The 21,878-nt window shown below is 42.2% G+C and overlaps 1 protein-coding gene across 4 annotated transcripts in view; it reads left to right on the forward strand.

Annotated features, from left to right (window-relative positions):
* Positions 1-21,520, forward strand: part of CNKSR2 (connector enhancer of kinase suppressor of Ras 2) — a 452,425-nt gene extending 430,905 nt beyond the window's left edge. For all 4 annotated transcript variants that reach the window (XM_060686726.2, XM_087871349.1, XM_060686725.2 and 1 more), the window contains one exon: positions 1,099-21,520. In XM_060686726.2, the coding sequence (XP_060542709.1) occupies positions 1,099-1,175 (77 nt within the window). In that variant the 3' untranslated portion in view covers positions 1,176-21,520. The remainder of the gene's footprint in view (positions 1-1,098) is intronic.
* Positions 21,521-21,878: the final 358 nt, after the last annotated feature.

Below are 21,878 nucleotides of genomic sequence, written 5' to 3' on the forward strand. Positions count from 1 at the left end.
CAAAATATTGTAAATACTTCAAAGCATACTTTAACATTCTCACCATGTGATCTCTAAACCATCAGAAATAGTTTAAGAGTGATATGTAATCATCCATACTTCAAAGCTGCTGTGCATCAGGAGGTCTTGCCCCAAACTTCTGCAGTAAAAAGAGGAACCACAGTGTCTCCAAACAACCATCCTAGTTTCATCGGGGCTTCAGCTGTTCTGCAGCTGAGATGGAAGTAAATCACTCAGTATTCCAAAACTGATGATGCTGTGGGATGACCATATTCTGGAGATGTTTTCAATTGGTGCAGATCCTTTACATGGATTTGTGATGAAACAAATGAATGCAGGATTGTAAAGGCCAAAGATAATATCTTCTGGGTACCTCTGTCGTTATTACTCCCAGCCTCTTTGAATCATTGTATTGTCCTTGTAAGGCCACCCCAGAAATCTGACAATGCATATACATTCTTTTTTAAAGAAAACATGAAAGAAAACATCACTTTTAAAAAAATAATTCACTCATGACAATTGCAAAAAAAAATTCTAAAAGAAAAAATAAAGATATTTGTAAAATTATTCTTCAGTGATTTTTCCCTTCCATAAAGTCCTATTACATATCAAGTTCCATGAATCAACACTCTTGGAAATGAAGGAATATAAACTGGATAAGGTTACATTAGGCTAGTTGTGCCGATTAACACACAGCAGGATCAAGTTCAGGTTGCATTGCTGATCCTTATACCATCTTTATTTGTCCTTGCAGTGTTACTGGCAAAAGGCCAGTGTTGCAGGCCTTTACATACAATGTTATTGTAATTAGGTTGGAGAAAGGTTCTTAAAATATTCCAACAGGAGCAACTGAGTGGCATTTGTCTGAAGATGACTGAAATGTTTCCCACTCAACAAGAATGTAAGCCAAACATCATGTGATATTTACTTCTCGGGCAGGAGAGCCCATTTATAGCCCATTACTAACCCATACCCCAATTATGGGTTAGTAATTTGTCTATTAAAGCATTTTGTTGTCGTTCTAAGAACTGGGAGAAAGGTAAAATGATGACCAGCTTTTGAAATATTGTTAAAGTCTTTCTCTATGTTATCTTCCAGGTGTCAGCTGTCAAGCTGCAAATCCAGAAAAAAAAACTCCTCAGACATTATTTTACCAAGAGTATAAACTTTACTGAATAAGTTGACATCCACATTGGCACAGAAGAAGCAAAACCAGCTCTGGGCTTCCCACATAAACACATGCATAGTTCATTTCCTCTTTCCCCACAGGCCACCCACAGTCCATTACATCCACCAATCACTTCTGTTCATTTTGCTTTGGGAACCAGCTGATTACGCTGTGGCATCTGCTCTGAGTGTTCTTGGGGGGGAGCAATGTCTCATGGAATCAATGATGCTTGGAGGCCATACTCCCAGCCTTGCATTCCAATCCACCCCTCCACCAGTCTTTGTCAAGCTGAGAGCAAAGCAGAATATAGGTGAAAGATTGAGTCAGTTCTGACATGCCAACCCCCCGAAAGAAGGGTAGACCTGAAACAACAGTAAACATATATACACATTATTACTTACAACCCAACTTCTGTCACATTCCTTATTAGGGACATTGAGGATACCTAGTGTGAAACTCTTAACTAACCTTGCAGCCCTAACATCTGGAGTAGCCACCCACTCAGCATCTACTAAAGGGTAGCCTTTTCACAGTAATTACTTGGTACTTTGTGATATTTGGAGTTGAGAATCCTTTTGATCTCATAGTGCTCCTCTCCCTTAACTAGGATGGGAGGAGGAAGTGGTTCTTTAACCGGCCTCAAGCCAGATCCCCAAAAGGGTTTTAAAAGATTGCAATGAAATACCGGATGCTTGCCTGAGGTTTCAGCTCCACCCTCAATGGATTCACGATCCAGATGATTTGGAAAGGCCCTATGTATTTGGGATCTAACTTTTTATAAGCTTGTCTCAGGTTTAGATACTTGGTGGACAAATAGACTATCCCACCCTCTAAATTCCCTTTGGGGACCCCTTTTCAAATCTGCTTGCCTTTTTTTGGCTTTCCCTAGCTTTATTTACACACAGCGGGCCACATGGCTTTTAGAGTGTCCATCCAGTCAGCTAATGACACTGAGGATGGAGCTTCCTGAGGGAGCTCTGGCATTGTCAGGTATGCCTCCTTTCAATACCCAAGAAAGAAAAACCCCGACTCCATTTTCATAGAGAAATGTACTTTTACTAAGTATGAACTGAATGCAACCAAAGAAAAGCAAGGTCTGAGGCAAAAGGAGCAAAAATTACATATAGAAAGCATCCCCAAAACCCTTCTTCCAACCGTCCAGCGAAAATTATCCAATCCACATTTCCCCCAGGGGTCATGTGGGGTGCAACGTCCGATGGTGCCATCCTCCTGCTCTGCCACAACAGTCGACCTTGAGTTGTTACCAGCTTCAAAGAAAACGCTGAAGAAAACTTTCTGCTCTTCTCCACCAGCTCACTTCCCCCCTCCCAGACATTCCAATAGCTCCCCCCTCCCCCCGTTACAATGGCAGCCGAGCAAGCAAGTAAAGAAAAAGTGGGCATGGGCAGGCATGGGCACAAATTCAGTCCCCGTGACCCTTTTGAAAGGGGTAAAACCAGGGGTGAAATGTTCCCAGATCGGACCAGACCGCCCAATCCGGTAGCAATTTTTCCCTGTGGTTCGGCGATCCAGTAGCAATCACCACCCAGGTGTCATTACTTCCTGGTTTTAACCAGGAAGTAATGTTTTTTTACTTTCTGTGCATGCGCAGAAGATATGAGTGCACATGCACGGCGCATGCGCTTCCGAACCAGTAAGGAAGGTAAGTAGATTTCACCCCTGGGTAAAACCTGTGCTGCTGTGCACCAAGTTGTTATATGCCACTTCTGTGAAAGGCAGGAGTTTGGCCCAATTAGTCTGCTGATAATTTATATAACAGTACAGGTATTGCACTGAGTTGGTACATTCAACTGCTCCATTGGTACTTGGATGGTAGATGGAGCTAAGTCCCTGGGAGGAGCCTATCAATTTTAAAAATTTCCACCAAAATTTTGCGGTGAATTGCACCCCCCCGTCTGAGATAATGCATTTTGGGACACCATGTAGTCTGTAGATGTGTTGCACAAACATCTTGTCTAGGGCTCGGGCAGAAGGAATCTTTGGACATGCCACAAAGTGTGCTTTGAAAACAGGTTGATGACAGTCCAAATTACTGTGTTCCCAGCACTCTCAGGCAATTCCATGATAAAGTCCATGGATATCTCCTCCCATGGATTACCTGGGTTGGCTACCAATGTAGCAAGCCTAGAGGCTTCCCAGGTAGGTGTTTCATGGAGGCACACACAGGACAGCTGACCACATAGGCTTCTATGTCCTTTTTCATATTCGGCCACCAGAACCATCTCTTCAACAGGTGAAGGATGTTTACAAACCCAAAATGCCCTGAGGATTTTGCATTGTGGCTCCTCTGCAGGACCAAAGTTTTCTGGCTGGCTGGGATGTACACTTTACTCCTATTCTATGCCAAGTCCTCCTTCACCTGTATGTCTCTGGAACCATTCATCCACCCCAAGGAATCTTTTAGTGGTTGCATTACTGAGTCCCCAGCCAGCTGTGGGGAGACTGTTTTCTGCTGCCTCAAGAGTGTTGGCACTGCAAGCTGCCTGGACAGCTTCCTCAGGGCCTTTAACACCTCCACATTCTTGTGGTCTGTCCACACTGCAAATGGAATCTTACTGCCCTCTAAAAACTGCCTCCAGGTGAGAAGAGCCCATTTGACTGTGTAAACCTCCTTCTCCCAATGGTCCACCACCTCTCAGTATCAGACAACTTGTGAGATATGTAGGCACATGGTTGCAACTTTCACTTTTCATTCCTCTGGAGTGAAACTCCCCCTCCTGCCACATCACAGGCATCCGACTTGATCACAAAAGGTTCATCTGGGTTTGGGTGCTTCAGGACTGCATCAGCAGCAAAGAGCCTCTTCAGTTTTTGAAGGCTGCCTGGCATTCGATGGACCAATTTAGTGACTGACTCGGTTTGGGCTTTGCTCCCCTTAAGTCTTGAGCAAGTTGGTGATGGGCAAGGCTATCTGGACAAATGTGAGGATGAACTGCTGGTAAAAGTTCATGAATCCCAGGAAACTCTGTAACTGCCTCCTGGTTCAAGTGGCTTCCCATTCCAGGATTGCTCTCCTCTTGGCTGGGTCCATCTCCACCCCATCCTTGGAGATGCGATATCCCAGGTAGTCTAAACTGGTCTTGTGGGAGTCACATTTAGATAGCTTTGCATATAGCATATTTGCATATTTGAGCAACTTCTCAAGTACTGCTTTCACTAGCCTGACGTGCTCTTCCATGATCTTGGTATAAATTAGGATGTCTTTCAAGTATACCAGCACCCCTTTGTACAGGTGTTCATGCAGAACCTCATTTACTAATTGCATGCATACTGCTGGCATCCCAGAGGGCAGTTGAATGCAGTTTTCCACTCATCCCCCTCTTTAATCCTCACTCAGTAATAAGTTAATCTTAGTAAAGATCTTCCCCTTGGCTAGGTAGTGTCAATTGTCCAACTAGTGTGCCCAAAACAAGAAAACACTCTCAGGAGCTTTGAATTCCCAAAAGTAAAACTTTATTGGATACACCATTTTGGTACTAAAAAAATCAAAACCAGCTCTGATTTTTCCACACAAATACTTGTCTAGTTAAACAATAGCTTACCTTTTTTCTCCCACCCCTGGATGATCACATTGTTCAATTATGAGATGTCTTTTTGTTATGAGAACAATCCACCTCCTTCTCAGGCACCTGTCGTTGTGACCTTGATGGTTGCCAGGCTCTCACGGTCCATGAACACTTTCTCAGCATTCCATTTCACCCTTCCCTCTCCCCAGTTTATTGACAAGTTGAGGTTTGAAAGAAGCAAAGTGCCAATCTTGACAGATAGTCCAGCATGTCCCTCATGAAGGGGAGGGGATACATATTCTCCATGCAGATGCAATTTAGTACTCTGTAATTCATGCATAATCTGAGAGACCTGATCTGTCCCCATCCACACACACACACAAACACAGCCAGCCGAGGGTTAAGAAAGTACTTGGCACGCACACAGGTCGTTATCTCAAACTTGGCAGCAATATAATCACCGTCTGCCAAGAGCTTTTACTGCAACAGATAACATAACATTACATACGCATTGCAAATAGTCCAGCAAAACAAAATCCCTTTCGGCAGCTTCAGACGTTGTTCAAGTGACTAGCCAAAGTTTGTTTTTGTTCGTCACGGGGTTTTACCAGCCACCACCCTCTCTTATATAGTCTCTGGGGTGTGATCCAGTGACTCAGTTCTAATCCCTACCACGCCTCCTTAACTGCTGCAACCGTTTATCATGCCTTCATTGGCGTGCGTCCAGGAATGACGGCTCTCCTTCGCTCTCATCCGAGACACCTGGCTCCTGGCTAATCTCCTCTCCCTCGGCCGGCACCTGAGACAGTGCCAGAGGGGAGGGGCCTGGAGAGGGAGGCCTGGCTGACTCCTCTTCCTCATGTTCGGAGCTTTCTTCCTCCAATGAGATAGGCTCAGAGGGCGGGGCCACAACAAGACCCATCTTTTTCCTCTTTGAAAAGTACAGGGGCAGCCATCCTTGACTTCGCTGTCTGGATAAATCCTCTGGCTAAGTTCTTGTCTATGAACTCCCAAAGTTCCTCCATTTCCCTTGGCATCAAGGAATACATCGGCTTTGGGTAATTTACTCCCTGGCTGTCAGTGTTCCAGAAAAACCCCAACTCCAAGTAAAGACGCGCAAGCAAACATTTTCCAAAGTTCTCTTTACTAGAATAGGCAAACTGCCGCATCTGGGAAAACCTGAATCTGAAAAGCCCAGGTTTTCCTTCAGTAAGTCAAAGCCCCCAAAACCATCCCCTTCCCCCCCCCAGTTGGTCACATGCTCCAATCAACATCCGCTCCATCTTGATACAGCCCCCTGACCACTCCTTTTCCAGATCCTGGATTGGCCTGACCTTGACCAACAGGAAGAATGCTATTATGTCTACTAACAACCCCTCTCCTTAATCCCCCCTCCTACTTTCCCACACATGAGAAGGTGGCAGCATTGGAGCTTCCAGCCTAATATGGTTTCCAAAGCTGACAGGCGTCCCCTCCCCCTGCAAAAAGAACCACCTCCTGAAAAATAAAGCAGACAAAACACAAAAGAAGGGGTTAACACCGTGCACCAGACTCCTCAACCCCCTCTCTTCCCCCCCCCCGGGAGACCTTTTGTTTTCTCAGGAAATTTATCATGAAATTGTTTCAGAAGAACATCAGCATTTACATCCCAACTCTTCACCCAAGTAGCTTCAGCCAAAGGGTAACCTTTCCAATGTACCAAATATTGTAAGCGACCCCTGTAGAGTCTAGAGTTTAGGGTTTTCTTTACCACATAATGAGTCTCCTCTTGCACAACCAAAGGAGGGGGTGGAGCAGCTCCTCACATAGTCTTCCACATCAGCTTTCATCTCTGGCCACCAGAATTGTCTCCTAGTCAAATGTAGGGTTTTTAAAAATCCAAAGTGGCCCCCTAGTCGAGAATCATGACTCCTCTTTAGCACCAGGAGTCGCAGGCTGTGGGGCACATAAAGTTTACTCCCCTTCCATGCCAACCCGTCTTTTAGGGTTAGGTCTGCCTGGTTCTCCTTGAACCAGGAATCAGTCGAGAGTGCCTCTTTTAGCTCCGCTGTCAACTTGTCTTCGGGTAGGTTGGAACCCTGGCATGTTTATGCTCTGGTGCGGGCTTGGGCAGCTGGCATGAATTATCTCTTCCCGTTGGCTTTCAAACTGGGGCTTACGGGAGAGAGTGTCAGCTAAAAGGTTTTTACCCCCCGGGATGTATTTCAGATTAAAGTTAAAGCGTTTGAAATATTGAGCCCAACGAACCTGCTTGGGAGAAAGTTTCCTCGGGGTCTTCAGCACCTCAAGATTCTTGTGGTCAGTCCACACCTCAAAAGGCTCATTAACCCCCTCTAGGAAGTGTCTCCAGGATAGGAGAGCCCATTGCACCGCAAATGCCTCTTTCTCCCATACTGCCCATCTGTGCTCAGTGTCTGTTAACTTTCTCAATACATAAGCACATGGCATTAGATTGTTTTGGGCATTCCTTTGCAGTAGAACAGCAGCCACTGCCACATCACTTGCATCCACCTGAACCACGAAGGGCTTATTTGGGTCAGGATGCTGTAGGATCGGCTCCACTGCAAATAGGCGTTTCAACCATTCAAAGGATTTTTGACAGTTCATTGTCCAAGCTAGGGGCTGGCTAGGTTTTGGCTTGGTGGGAGACGGGCCGGTTTTTAGCAATTCTGTCAAAGGGAGTGCGACCTCAGTGAAGGAAGGGATGAATTGTCTGTAAAAGTTTGCAAACCCCAGGAAGCTTTGGAGTTGCTTATGGGTACGTGGGGGCTGCCAGTCCAGCAGTGCCCTCACCTTCCCTGGGTCCATTTCGATTCCCTGACTCGACACCCTGTATCCCAGGTAGTCCAAGGACTCCTGATGGAATTCACATTTGGACAACTTTGCATAAAGTTTGGCTGCTAGGAGCTTTTTCAGCACTTGTCTGACCAATTTGACATGTTCTTCCATATTTTCGTTGAATATAAAAATGTCATCAAGATAAACATATAGGTGTTCATGCAAAATTTCGTTGATCAGTTGCATGAAGATCGCGGGGGGCCCCTGGAGTCCAAAAGGCATGACCCGGAATTGGAAGCTGCCCAAGGGGCAGTTAAAAGCAGTCTTCCATTCGTCTCCCTCTTTTATGCGAACTTGGTAGTAGGCTTCTCTTAGATCTAGCTTGGTGAAAATCTTGCCTTTTGATACGTGGTTCAGCAAGTCCTTCATCAGTGGGAGTGGGTAGGTATTTTGTATGCAAAAGCTGTTCACGCCTCGAAAATCAATGCAAAATCTCAATGTACCATCTTTTTTTTCTTTAAACAGTACTGAGGCAGCCATCCTGGATTTCGCAGGCTTGATGAACCCTCTGGCTAGGTTGTTGTCAATGTACTTCCTCAACTCAATCATTTCAGCAGGCATCATGGAGTACATTCTGGCTTTTGGCAATTTGGCTCCCAGTTGTAATTCAATGGCTCAGTCCGTGGGCCAATGAGGGGAGGAGGTTACATTCTTCCTCACTGAAAGCTTTGGCTAAGTCTGCATACACCTTAGGAATCTGGTGTTCGCCTGGGGGCCCGTCTGAACAAACCACTGCTGTTTCTGGCCGCTGGCCATTATGGGTAGGTTGCTCTTTGGGGGAGGGGCAGGGCCAACCCCTATTCTGATTTTTCAGTATCCATCTTCCCATTTGATGGTGGGGGCCCATTTGTCCAGCCAAGCCAGGCCTCTGACGTTTTTGGGGTTACTATAAATCGTATAAGTTCATGATGTTTCCCCATCTCTAATTTAATCAGTTCAGTAATATGAGTGGCAGGGACACCCCCCCCAATTAACATTCCATCCACCTGGTGAAATTTAATTGGGTGCTTTAAGGGTTGTGAGAAATAAAGAAATTAGGGTTATTCCTGTAAAACAATATAGCCTAAGTTACGCCATTTTAAAATCATGTTAAGGTTTTATTTTACTCTGTATAACCTGATTATATAATTTAGCTGACAGTTTAAGGAGCATGAGAACGGGATGTGTGATTCCTGTGTTTTTAGAGGAAGTTGTGTTCTTGAGATTATTTTGGAGGAAGTATGTTCAGGTCGGCTTGACCTCGTTAAGAAAGGGAAGTGCGCATATGCTGATATTACTTGTTATGCTGATATTACATGTATAAGCAATATTTTTAAGTGGGGTATTTTTATATACTGGAGTTATGGGGACTTTCCATAATGGGAATACCATGTGTTTATCTGTTATATAAAGTCTGAAATTGTACTCAAGGGACATGCTTGTATCCTGTAAGGTGTAACCTGAAATTGTATAAAAGACGGCGAGAACGAATGGTAATTTGCTCTCTCACTTTGAGGGGGACCTTTGCAAAGAAATAATTAATAAATAGTATTCTTGTCTTATCTCTCAACTCTCTGTCAATTATTTTCTGGGTGACAGGCATTTCCTGTGTATCACAATTGGTGCCCGAACAAGGACTTGAGGACCTTTCGTCGGGTAAGCAAATAAATCTAAAAAGCGCGCTAAACACTGTTTTGGTGTTAAGGTTTGTTTTCTTGCCGGACGGGAGCAGCTTCTCTAACCAACCCTGGGACGGAGACTTGGAGATTAGGACAGGAGACAAGAGGAACGTTCCGGGGGACTGCACTGGGAGTGAGTATACTTTTTCTCTCTCTGGGGTTCTTATTAGGTGTGCTTAGTGTGTGTGTGAGTGTGACAGTATGGGGCTTTCTTGGAGTAAACGTAGTGAAAATACTAACAATGAAATACCCTCTATTCCTCCAATATCACCTTTAGGGGAGTTGTTAACTCAATGGACAGAGGATTGGTTGAAGGTTTATACTAAACAGTTGGATAAGGTGGCTATGATTAATTACTGTACAAGGGTGTGGCCGAAATTTATTTTGATAAAGCCTAATTACAGGTGGAGTAAGTTTGGGGAGTCTGACCCGTATTGGATCAATGCCTTGAAGAAGGTATTGGAAGGCAAGAAACTAATTTCTCAGTTGCCATATGTTGAACCGTGGTTTCATGTTCAATGGTTTGATCCGTTTCCCCCCAGGGATTCTAGAGTGTTGTATGGGGAAGAGGAAGAAGAGAAAAGGTGGGATCCTTTGGCTTATGCTACATGCCCACCTTTACCTCCTCCATATAACCCGAATGCTGCTGGGGCAGTGGGTGGCTTAGCTGAGGCAGCTGCTGCTGGGAGCAGTGGGGGAGTACCTTCAACAGCTCGGCGATATCAACAGATAAAGAGGGAGTCGGAGGAATTGCCAACACCGGTAAGACCTCCTTCCCCTCGTAGGATACGTCTACAAACTAAGAAAATGTTGCCTTTGAGGGAGATGCCAAATGGTTTAACTGGTGCAGGCCTCCCAGTGACAACGTTTGTAAATGTGCCTTTAACATCTTCAGATTTGAGAAATTACAAGAGTAATATGCCGTCTTTGCAAGCGGATCCAATTAAGTTGTCAGAATCATTGGATCTGTTCTTGGGGCCCAATTTGTATACGTATGCTGAGCTACAGCATATATTGGGTTACCTGTTCTCCCCCGAGGAGAGGTCACAAATACGGAAGGTGGCTATGGCCTATTGGGATAAGACCCAAGCCGGGGCTGCTCAACCGTGGCTGCAGAGACGAAGTTTCCATTAGCAGATCCTGGTTGGAATAATAACAATGCAGCTGACCGGGGGCAAATGGAGGACCTGAAGAGGATTATACTTCAGGGAGTTAAGACAGCTGTACCTCAAGGAAAGAATTTGACTAAAGCTTTTGAGGTGGAACAGCTGCGAGATGAAACACCCTCAGTGTTTCTGGAACGTATTAAGGACAATTTAAATAAGTATTCTGGTCTTTCTCCTGAAACGCCAGCTTATGAGTCCTTAATGAAAATGCAGTTTGTGACAAAGGCACAAGAAGAAAATACAAAGACATCAAGAAGAAAATACAAAAAATTGATGACTGGGCTGGGTCTGATATTACCGCCCTGTTGAAGGAGGCTCAAAAAGTGTATGTAAACAGAGATGAAGCAAAGACTAGGCAAAAGAGTCAGATGATGGTGTCAGTAATGAAGGCTGCAAATAAGCCAGCAGACAGGAAAGAAGTGATGGGGAGAGGAAGAAGTTTTGGAAAGAATCCGTCCACTGTATTGAAACAGCGGCCAGGGATAGGAAGAGGATTTCCACAGTTGAGAAGGCCTGGAATTAGTGGCCAGGAAAGTAGGAAATGTTTTGCGTGTGGCAAGGAGGGGCATTTTGCCAGAAATTGTCCAGAGAAGAGGAGGTCCCAGAGGATGGAACCGCGCCTCTATACCCTTATGGGAGAAGAGGATGATTAGTGGGGTCAGGGGCTTTTGATAGAGGGATCCCACCAAGAGCCCTTGATAAAATTGTTAGTGGGACCAGAAGAAGAGGAATATGTGGGAGCAACTAGAACTTCTATTTGTAAAATACCTAATGGAGTGCATCAAACAGGTGCAACCATTAAGATAAGGGGTGTTCAAAGAATACCTTTTGAAGTGCCATTGTTGAATAATATGACTTTGGGTTGTGGAAAGCAAAAGATCTATTTAGATGTTATATTTGTACCAGAAGCTGGCATTAATTTGCTTGGAAGAGATGCGTTATCACTCCTAGGTTGTGAGTTAAAATTCTCTTGTAATGAATCTATAGTTAATGTGTTGACGGAAGAACAGGAAAGGAATATTGACCCTATTGTGTGGGAACAGGAAGGTAATAGGGGCGTTTTAGATATTCCCCCATTGAAAGTGACTTTGAAGGAAGGGACAGTTCCTGTGAAGGTGAAGCAGTATAATATTCCTATAGATTTGAGGAGAGAGTTAAAGCCAGTGATTGAGAAGTTGTTAGCAGATGGATTGATTGAACCTACTATGTCCCAATATAATTCACCTATATTACCTGTTAGGAAGCCTGATGGGTCTATCCGGATGGTGATTGATCTAAGAAAATAAATTTATTGGTTGCCAATAGACATTCAATCGTGGGAAATCCTTATACGTTGTTGGGGAGAATACCACATAGTCATAAATATTTTAGTGTGATAGATTTGAAGGATGCGTTTTGGACATGTCCTTTAGATGAAGAATCAAGAGATATTTTTGCTTTTGAATGGGCTGATCCAGATACTCATAGGAACCAGCAATATAGATGGTGTGTTTTGCCACAGGGATTTTCTGAAAGTCCGAATTTGTTTGGACAGATGTTGGAACAAGTGTTGGAAGGATTTTGTATTCCTTCTGGACTGCAGGTGTTACAATATGTAGATGATTTGTTGTTATCTGGAGAGAAAAAGGTTGAGGTAGAGAAAGGAACAAATGCATTGTTGAATTTTTTGGGGAGAAGTGGCTTGCGGGTGTCCAAAAGGAAACTTCAGTATGTGGAGTTAGAAGTTAAATACCTAGGTCACTTGATAAGCCAGGGAAGTAAACGGATAAATCCTGAGAGAGTAGAAGGAATAATAACTCAGCCTTTGCCGAAAACTAAGAAGGAAGTTAGGAAATTGCTTGGTTTAGTGGGCTATTGTAGATTGTGGATCGATGATTATACGGATAAGGTGCGGTTTTTGTATGATAAGTTAATAGAGGAGGAACCTTGGACAGTTGTGTGGAAGGATGATGATGAGTCTAAATTGAAGACATTGAAAAGATCTTTGATGCAGGCTCCGGTTTTGAGTTTACCAGATTTGAAGAAACCGTTTCATCTGTTTGTGGCAGTAGAAGATGGAATTGCAAAAGGGGTGCTTGCTCAAACTTGGGCAGGAAAGAAGAAACTTATAGCTTTTTTGTCAAAATTGATGGATCCTGTAGTACGAGGATGGCCGTTGTGTGTGCAGGCAGTGGCAGCAACTGCCTTATTGGTGGAGGAGAGTAGAAAATTGACATTTGGGGGTGCATTAGTTGTGAGTAGTCCACATCAGGTTAGAACTATCTTGATGCAGAAGGCGCATAGGTGGTTAACTAATGCAAGACTTTTGAAGTATGAAGTTATTTTATTGTCTCAAGAGAATTTAGTTCTTTCTACAGATAGAAATTTGAATCCGACAGAATTCTTGTCAGGAGAGAGACAGGAGTGGGATTCTATAGAGCATAACTGTGTGGAAGTAATTGATTTGCAAACCAAGGTTAGGGAAGATTTAGAGGATAGTCCATTAGAGGGCGGTATTAACTTATTTATTGATGGTTCTTCTCGAGTTAAGGGCGGAAAGACAGTAAATGGATATGCTGTTGTAAATGGGGATACTTCAGAGATTTTAGAAGCGGGGAAGTTACCATCTGAATGGTCGGCGCAAACGTGTGAGGTTTTTGCTTTATTGCAAGCTCTGCATTTGTTGGCTAATAAAGTGGGAAATATTTATACAGATTCAAAATACGCCTATGGTATTTTAAATACTTTTGGAAAAATCTGGATGGAGAGGGGATTGATTTCCAGTAAGGGAAAGGAACTTAAACAAGTTGATCTTATAACTGCTGTTTTAAAGGCAGCTGAAGGTCCTACTAAGCTTGCTGTTATCCATGTGGAAGCTCATAAGAAAGGGACTTCAAAATTGATAGTGGGAAATAGGATGGCAGATGAAGCAGCTAAGGAAGCAGCTTTAGGGGAAGAAGTTATTATGATTTTAATTCCAGCTTTGACTGATGACGTGACGCCTGTATTTACTAATGACGAAGAACAACAAATGATAAATGAGGGTGTGCGTCAGGTGAATGGAAAATGGATAACTAAGGATGGGGTGCAAGTTTTGAATAAAGCAATGATGAGGAATGTGCTTGAACGTGTGCATGAGGGAACTCATTGGGGAACACAAGCTCTTATTGATTTTGTTAAACGTACATATGTGTGTAGGGGGATGTATACTATAGCTATGCAAATATTACGAAAGTGCATACATTGTGTAAGAATTAATAAAAAGATTATGAGGAAACAACTTATGGGAGGTAGAGAGTTGGCTGTCTGGCCTTTTCAAAGAATCCAAGTGGATTATACTGAAATGCCAGCGGTTGGAACTCTTAAATACTTGTTGGTTATAGTGGATCATTTGACAGGATGGGTTGAAGCTTTTCCTTGTGCTAGGGCAAATGCTCAAATGACTGTTAAAATTATATTGGAGCAATTGATACCACGTTATGGGTTAATTGAATCAATAGATAGTGATAGAGGTACACATTTTACGGCCCAGGTGGTAAAGCAAGTAATGAATCAATTGGGAATTGATTGGCAGCTTCATTTGAGTCATTTAGCTAGTTCCTCTGGACGTGTGGAAAGAGCTAATCAGACTATAAAATCTGCGTTAAAAAAATTAATGCTAGAATTGAAACTACCTTGGACGAAATGTTTGCCTTTAGCTCTATTGAGAATAAGAACAAGTCCGAGAAAGGATATAGGAATATCTCCATATGAGATGATGTTTGGATTGCCGTATACAGGAAAAGTTGGAATGCCCAGAATAGAATTGAAGGATGTTTTTCTAAGAAAATATATACAAGGACTGTCCCAGTGTTTTTCTCTTTTAAGGTCTAAGGGATTATTGGCGCAAACTCCACCGCTTGATTTCCAAATCCATGAATATAAGAGTGGAGACTGGGTCCTGATTAAAGCACTTAAGGAGAAAAAGTTGCAACCGGTGTGGGAAGGACCGTTCCAAGTTTTGCTGACTACTGAATCGGCTGTGAGGACAAAGGAACGAGGTTGGGTGCATTATTCCAGAGTGAAGGGACCGGTGTCTTCGCCATATGGATGGACGGTGGATGCGAAGTCTACAGAGCCGTTGAAACTGACCTTTCGTCGACGACCTTTAGATGATTGATGACCAATGGATGGAAGAAAAGTTCTATGAAGAATTTTGTATTTGGCTAGGAGTGATATTGATTTTTGTTATATTTTTGATTGTATTAAGAAAAGATATAATTGATTGGTGTAAATCTATGCTTTGGTATCCAGTGGATGTAAGTTCACCTCGACAGTTTGATACTTTGGTGGTAAGATAATAATATTTTATCTTTCTGGAAGCTATATTGGAGAGGGGAATTAGTCCACTAGGAAGATGGGGTATATGGTGTTTCTGTTTATTCTTTTGGAGGTGCAGATAGGGATTGAAAAAGAGATGTTGAATGTGTTACAAGATTATCCAATAACATGGCAGCAGTTATGTTTCCATACTGAACTCGAGCACCGATATTCTTTAATAGAGACACTGACCTTGATAGAGGGTGCTGAAGAAGCTGATATATGCATAAGGTCATCTTTTGTAGATGGTATACCCTTGGGCAGATATGCTAATTGTAATAATACATATGACATTACCCCTAAATACACTGATTTGTCAGAAAGAATGGAGTTTTTATATAACGAATGTACTGATCTTTATGGTAATCATACTCCTTCATATAAGATGTTCCGTATTTTGGAGGAGGGATTACATTTTCCATATTTTGAAATAAAGGCCCCTTCGAAGTTAATGTTTTTATGTGGAAATTTGGCTTTGCCTAAATTGCCTTATTTTTGGAAGGGAAGGTGTGCTGTTGGTTATCTAAAGGCACCTTTACGACATGCCAGAAGTATTGCTGAAAGGAGAACGAGAGAAGGCAATATATTTCTGGATTTAATGAAGGTAGCTTTAAACAGTACTTCCTTTTGTGTCAGAGGTGAGACAACTGTCTCTGATATAATGGCTACATGCTTTGTGGGGGTACCAGTACCGGGAAAATTTCTGTTTGAAGAAGCAAATATTATAATAGAACCAAATAATCTTAATTTGTCACATATTATAACATTATTTGGGAGTCCACAAAAGCCAACTAAGTGGACAAATCAGAAGAAACTGGTGATTGAAGTTAAGACAATATTGCCAGCATATGATTGTGTAATATATAAACATCCTGAGAAGCGACCGGAGAAGGTAATATATGTTCCTGTGCCTAATAAAAAGGTTTTTCACTGCTCGGAGACGGAGGAAGTGGAAGCTATAAATCAGGTTCTATATTTGCCTAAAGGTTGGTTTCTCTTTTGTGGATTATATGCTTATGCATATATTCCAGCACATGCAGTAGGTGGTCCTTGTACTATTGGCTGTTTAACTACTGTTATGGCTGTTGCACATTTCAAGGATATAAATTATAAAACAGAGTTTTATTATGAAATGATGAATGCAAGTCTGTATCATACTGACCATGTTCAGAAGAAAGTAATGACTAAGGTAACTACACATGGAGGTGTTAAAAGTGTAGAGGGACATGGAGATGGAGAAATTCCTAGGCCTGAAGGAGAACCTCATTTAATTATATATGCTCCTAAGGATCCTACTAAATGGCATATTACTCCAATAGAAACATATGACCATGTTGGAGAAGGAACATATAAGGGGATATATAGAGATAAAAGAGATGCTACACAATTGGAATTTGATGCTAATTGTAATGGTGAAGTGGTGGTATTGAATAAGGTTCAGGCTGGACTTTTGGGAATGTTTCCATGGATGTCTACACAATATAGTCAGAATCAACTTGGACACCTAGCTTGTGCTTTAGCTAAGAGTATAAATGAGACATCTTCTGCTGTAGCTGCATTAGCTGATGAGATGGGAGAAATAAGACAATCATTATTACAAAATAGAGTGGCTATAGATTACATGCTATTAAGAATGGGTCATGGGTGCGAGGAATTCCACGGCCTTTGTTGTTTCAATGTATCCGATAGGTCTCAATTTATAGAATCTAAGATAAAAACATTACATAATATTACTACACATTTAACATATGTAACTGAGAATACAGCTTTTAAAGGAGTTTGGGATATATTAACTTCATGGTTACCCAGCTTTGCATGGTTAAAGGAATAGTTTGTAGGCATATTATTGATTGTAGTTATATGTCTTATTTCCTGTCTTTGTATTAAATGTATACCTCTTTGCTGTAATGTTTGGAAGTGTTGCTGCCGAATAAAGAAGCAAAAGAATTTAGTTGAAGGTTCGCATGGTGGCTTAGGGAGAAGAGAGGTTTCTATAATGTTGCAAGATATACATAGTTTACAGGAATAAAAAGATAATGAAAAGGAGAAGGGGGGATTGTGAGAAATAAAGAAATTAGGGTTATTCCTGTAAAACAATATAGCCTAAGTTACGCCATTTTAAAATCATGTTAAGGTTTTATTTTACTCTGTATAACCTGATTATATAATTTAGCTGACAGTTTAAGGAGCATGAGAACGGGATGTGTGATTCTTGTGTTTTTAGAGGAAGTTGTGTTCTTGAGATTATTTTGGAGGAAGTATGTTCAGGTCGGCTTGACCTCGTTAAGAAAGGGAAGTGCGCATATGCTGATATTACTTGTTATGCTGATATTACATGTATAAGCAATATTTTTAAGTGGGGTATTTTTATATACTGGAGTTATGGGGACTTTCCATAATGGGAATACCATGTGTTTATCTGTTATATAAAGTCTGAAATTGTACTCAAGGGACATGCTTGTATCCTGTAAGGTGTAACCTGAAATTGTATAAAAGACGGCGAGAACGAATGGTAATTTGCTCTCTCACTTTGAGGGGGACCTTTGCAAAGAAATAATTAATAAATAGTATTCTTGTCTTATCTCTCAACTCTCTGTCAATTATTTTCTGGGTGACAGGCATTTCCTGTGTATCACAAGGGTGTTGTCCTGATCCCCAATTGTTCTACAACTTTAAGCCCGATTAGACATCTGGTGCAGCCAATATCTATTATTGCTGGCAGTTCTGCTTGTTTCCCTGTCTCTGGCAGCACCAGTTTTACTTTAATTGAAAAGAGGGTGATGGGTCTTCATCTCCGCTGGCTATGCTGGGAGGGGCTTCTTTAGCCGGAGGGTCCTTGCTCTCTTCAGTGGGGAGGGGAATTTCCATGGCTTGTCTGGAGAATCGGCTGGTGTCTGGGGTTTTCCTTGGAGCCCTCCTGCCTCGTGCAGCTGTGGCAAGAAGTTGTTGTGGAACTGGGGCAGAGGCCAGGCACTCAGAAGCTTGATGTCCTATTTGTCCACACCAATAGCAGTTAATCACACCCCCCCCGGTTGAGTGGGGGCAACATTTGTAGCCTTTGGAATGAGCCTTCTGGATAACGCTGTCCGAGGTGGCTGCTCTGCTGGGGTTTTGCTGTGGGGGTGGACTTCTCTGTCTAGAGCTTTGGACATGGTATACCAGTCGTGGAGACGCTGAGGCACCCCCCAGATCCCACAGGCTTTTCTGACTTCTATCTGACACTATCCAGTTGAATCCAATCCTTTATTTGCTTACAGCTAATGGACAGAATGTTGCCAAAATAAAGCTATAACTTCTAACCTACTAGATAGATCCTGAAAGGGCTGTGGCTACCCTGAGTCTTTTCCTCCATCCTCTATCGGGAAAGTGTAGCTCTTAATCTGGGCTTCTGTTTGATGGAATGTACTCCCTCTCCATGAAAAAGCTCTGATTCAGATAATAATTTTAACAGTTATTCCTTGTTGTATTTGTATGACTGCTTTAACAATGACAAAGGTGTTTCCAAATGCTTTTGTGTCATTCTGAGCCACATCTTTTACTGTAAAGGTTTTGAACAGCTCTAAAAATCGACACTCACTACTCTTTAACATAAACACTTTAATTCTTTGGCTGCATTTCTGATCAGTCATTATGCACAAATATATTTCAGGTTGCTCTGTTTCCAAAATCTTGCAGTTATAAATCTTCTGCCTTTCTTTCTGGTCCTTGCTGTTTCTAAGCAACAGAGGTATGTAACCCAAATGTCAAAAAGGGAACATTTCTCTCTCCTGTTGATGCAGCAAAACTGCCCTACATTTTTAAGAACAAAAATGCATAAAGCAATAATAGAAAACAATCCCAGAGGAAGGGCTACAATACAAAGGCAAAATACAAAAACATTGAAGTAGATGCACTGCATCCCAGAGCGAGAACTAAGCTACATGTTAGTTTGTCCATGTGAGTTGAAAGCTTGTCAAGTGCAAAATTTGACCTACTTTGCTTTGTCTTTCTCCAGGCCAACCCGATTCCTAACTATAGATTGCCATAATGGAGAGCCATTCATAACCCTGCCCTGATCAGAAGATTACCACATCTTCAGGGGTTGGATTCAGCCAGTTTGTACTGGTTTGGGTGAAACACGATCATGAAACACCATCACCAAACCGGTTGTTAAATCACCACTGCACATCTTGCATATTCTGGTAACCATTGCCAGCAGGTAAGGATTACTCTGCTTTTTTCAATTTAACTGTGCTGGGCCTTGTTTTGTATTTTCTCTTAGTAAAGTAGAACTGAAAAGCTCTTGAAGATTCTCTAGACTATGTACAAAGAGGCATATCAAAATGTTTACAAGATGTGTAAAAATGGCAACATTTTTACACATTCCTATCCAGAGTCTCACTTCAATTTCTACTTGTACATATTGCCTTATTTCCTACTTGCTTCTTATTACAGGTAGACCATGTTGGAATATAATAAAATTCTATCTCTCATATCTGCCCAACACTATCTTGCTGTATATAAATATAAATATATATACAGTATATAAATCCAGTATATTGTATAGATGGGCAGTATCTAAATTCTCTAAATCATTAGTTTTCAACCTTTCATATCTGAAGATCCACTAATTATTCTGTCAAGAGACCTACAATAAAACAGATCATTCATGCCTTTGATGATTTTTGGCAGAGGTTGACTAAATAATTATGCTAGATTTTCAGATCATATTGGAAATAATGGTAGACATAGCTGGAATGTTCCAAAAATTATCTACATGGATACTGAATTCCATAGAGACCATGGCAGACAGCCTAACTCTTACTTTATTCAAATAAAAGTTATAAGGAGATTGATGCATGTTCATTGAGATAAGGAATCTGTTTATTTAAGCAATGTTTACACATTGAACAATTGTCTTCTATTTTTTAAAATATAAAGTGCCAGTGTACATAAATAGAATTCCAGAAATTATTTGCATGTCATTTATTTTAAAATCCAAAATCCACTTTCTTGGGAGTAAGTTTTCTTACTTCTATTCCACACAAGCCAACAGTGAATGAGTGCTAATTCACTGACCTTTTTTTCAGGAGCACATATTTATTGATTTACTTTCAAATGCTGATTATGTTGTATACTGGGGGTCCCCAACTTTTCAGACCTCAGGGACCACTAAATTCATAATTTTAAATGCCATGGACCACTAATATGATCTGTCTAATGACCAGCTGGGTGGCCATGGCTAGTTGGTCATGTGACTGGGTGGGCATGGCCAACTCAATGGCCAACTCGATGTCACTCACATCGGGGGGCATCTCAGCAGCCTCTACTCACCCCTCCCCTGCCAGTTACTTCTCGCCTCCCTGCCCAGGCCCCAACAGGAAGCAGTTGTTGGAGCTAAGCAGCCACTACAAGAAAGAGTTGGCAAAACATCTGGCTTAGTTCAAATTGGATCTACAAGAAGGAGGCTCAGCAGAAGCACCTCACTGAGGACTACGAGCATAGGCTTTCTAAGCAGAGGGAAGACCTGCAGGAGTGCAGGTCCTGGAGGCTCAGCAGGCTGAAATGGTCAGTCAGTTCCAAACCATGATCCAGTCCCACAGGAACAAGGCCCTCCGGCTCTTCGCCACCAGCACAACTTCCCTCCAGCCTTTGCCCAAAGCCCTGCACCAGGAGGCTGAAGCAGACCCCAAGTCTGAATTTCTGCCCCCCTCCAACCCACACAAAAAGATCCCGAAGGGGGAGACTCTCTGTAGAAACACAAATGTTCACTGCAGGGACCATAGTTTGAAGACCCCTAATTTAGTGCAATATAAAAAAATGGAAATAATTTTTCTGTGGACCACCAAAATTTTCTCATGGACCACCAGTGGTCCACAGGCCACCAGTTGGTGACCACTGTTGTATACAGTACCATATAAAACTCACCATATCAATTACTGGATTGCAGACATTCTACTTTTTGGGGAAACAATAGATAGTTCTAACCTAGGCTTCCTTAAAAAGCATGAAGTAGAGTGTTGGTCCCGGCAAAACCTCTTTTATTTACATGACTGTGAATTCCTTTCATTCACAGTCAGCAAGGCTTGGCAAACAGTCTTTCAGAGGAATATTTATCAACACAAACCTTATCTCACTTGGAAAGCTGCCAGATAACTAGTTTCCAAATGCAGTGTAAGGCAAAACTTGGCACAGAGTCTCTTAGAGTCACGAACAGAATTTTGAAATGACCAAATGATCAAATTGTTTCCTGCAAAAGCCCACTCCCCATTCGCTCCTCTCTTGTTTCCTATGGGAGGGGCCAACACCTCCAAGCTGTGACTTTACTCCCAAGTCAACCCTGCTTTCTTAGTTGTTCTTGTCTTCTGGCAGCTCTGCACATGCACACACCGGGAACAGGCTCCAGCTGTTCCTCTGCCTCACTGCTGTCTAGCTCCCTCTCTGCCTTGATGCAGAGCCCTCGTCAAAGCTTTCCCCAGCCCCAGGATTGCTCTATGTTCCTCCCCAACCTCCTCACTATCCAACTCTGCGGCCAGCTCTGCTGGCTGCTGGCGGGCCACAACATAGATTGACCTCATGGTATATTAGGTCCTCATGTCTGACAAGACTGTGCTACTCCAAATAATGAGCCCCTGTTGACAAGTGGAATTCAATATAATGCAAACACAAGCAATAGAATATAATCTAACCAGTGGCTTAAATTTTAAAAGAGCTGGTTTTAACAAACCCAGAGAGCCTAGGAAAGATTCCATGAACAAAAATCGTAAAAGGGAAAACAACTCAAGAAGCATGGGGAAAATGTGATCATAAAAGCCCAGTCCAGCACAATACCACTGAAAAAGAAAAGCAAGAAATCCAAGAAGAAACCATCATGTCTGCACAAAGATCTCTCTGACAGACTGAAAGACAAAAAGGAAAAGTACAAAAAATGGAAAGAGGGACACATAACTAAGGCTGATTATCAACAGACAGCCAGAACATGCAAAGATGAAGTCAGGAAAGCAAAGACTCAGAATGAACAAAGACTTGCAACAAAAGTCAAAGAAATTTTTAAAAAAGTTTCTTTCAACATATTAATAACAAGAAAAAAGTCAAGTAGGTTTCGCTAAAGAGAGAGATGGCAAGATAGTAACAGGTAGTAGGGAGAAAGCAGAGCTGCTTAACTTGTTCTTTGCATCAATCTTCACACAAAAAGAAATTATAG

The sequence above is a fragment of the Pantherophis guttatus genome, chromosome 5 (assembly GCF_059756535.1).
Source record: "Pantherophis guttatus breed Tessera chromosome 5, ASM5975653v1, whole genome shotgun sequence".
Classification (NCBI taxonomy): Eukaryota; Metazoa; Chordata; class Lepidosauria; order Squamata; family Colubridae; genus Pantherophis; species Pantherophis guttatus.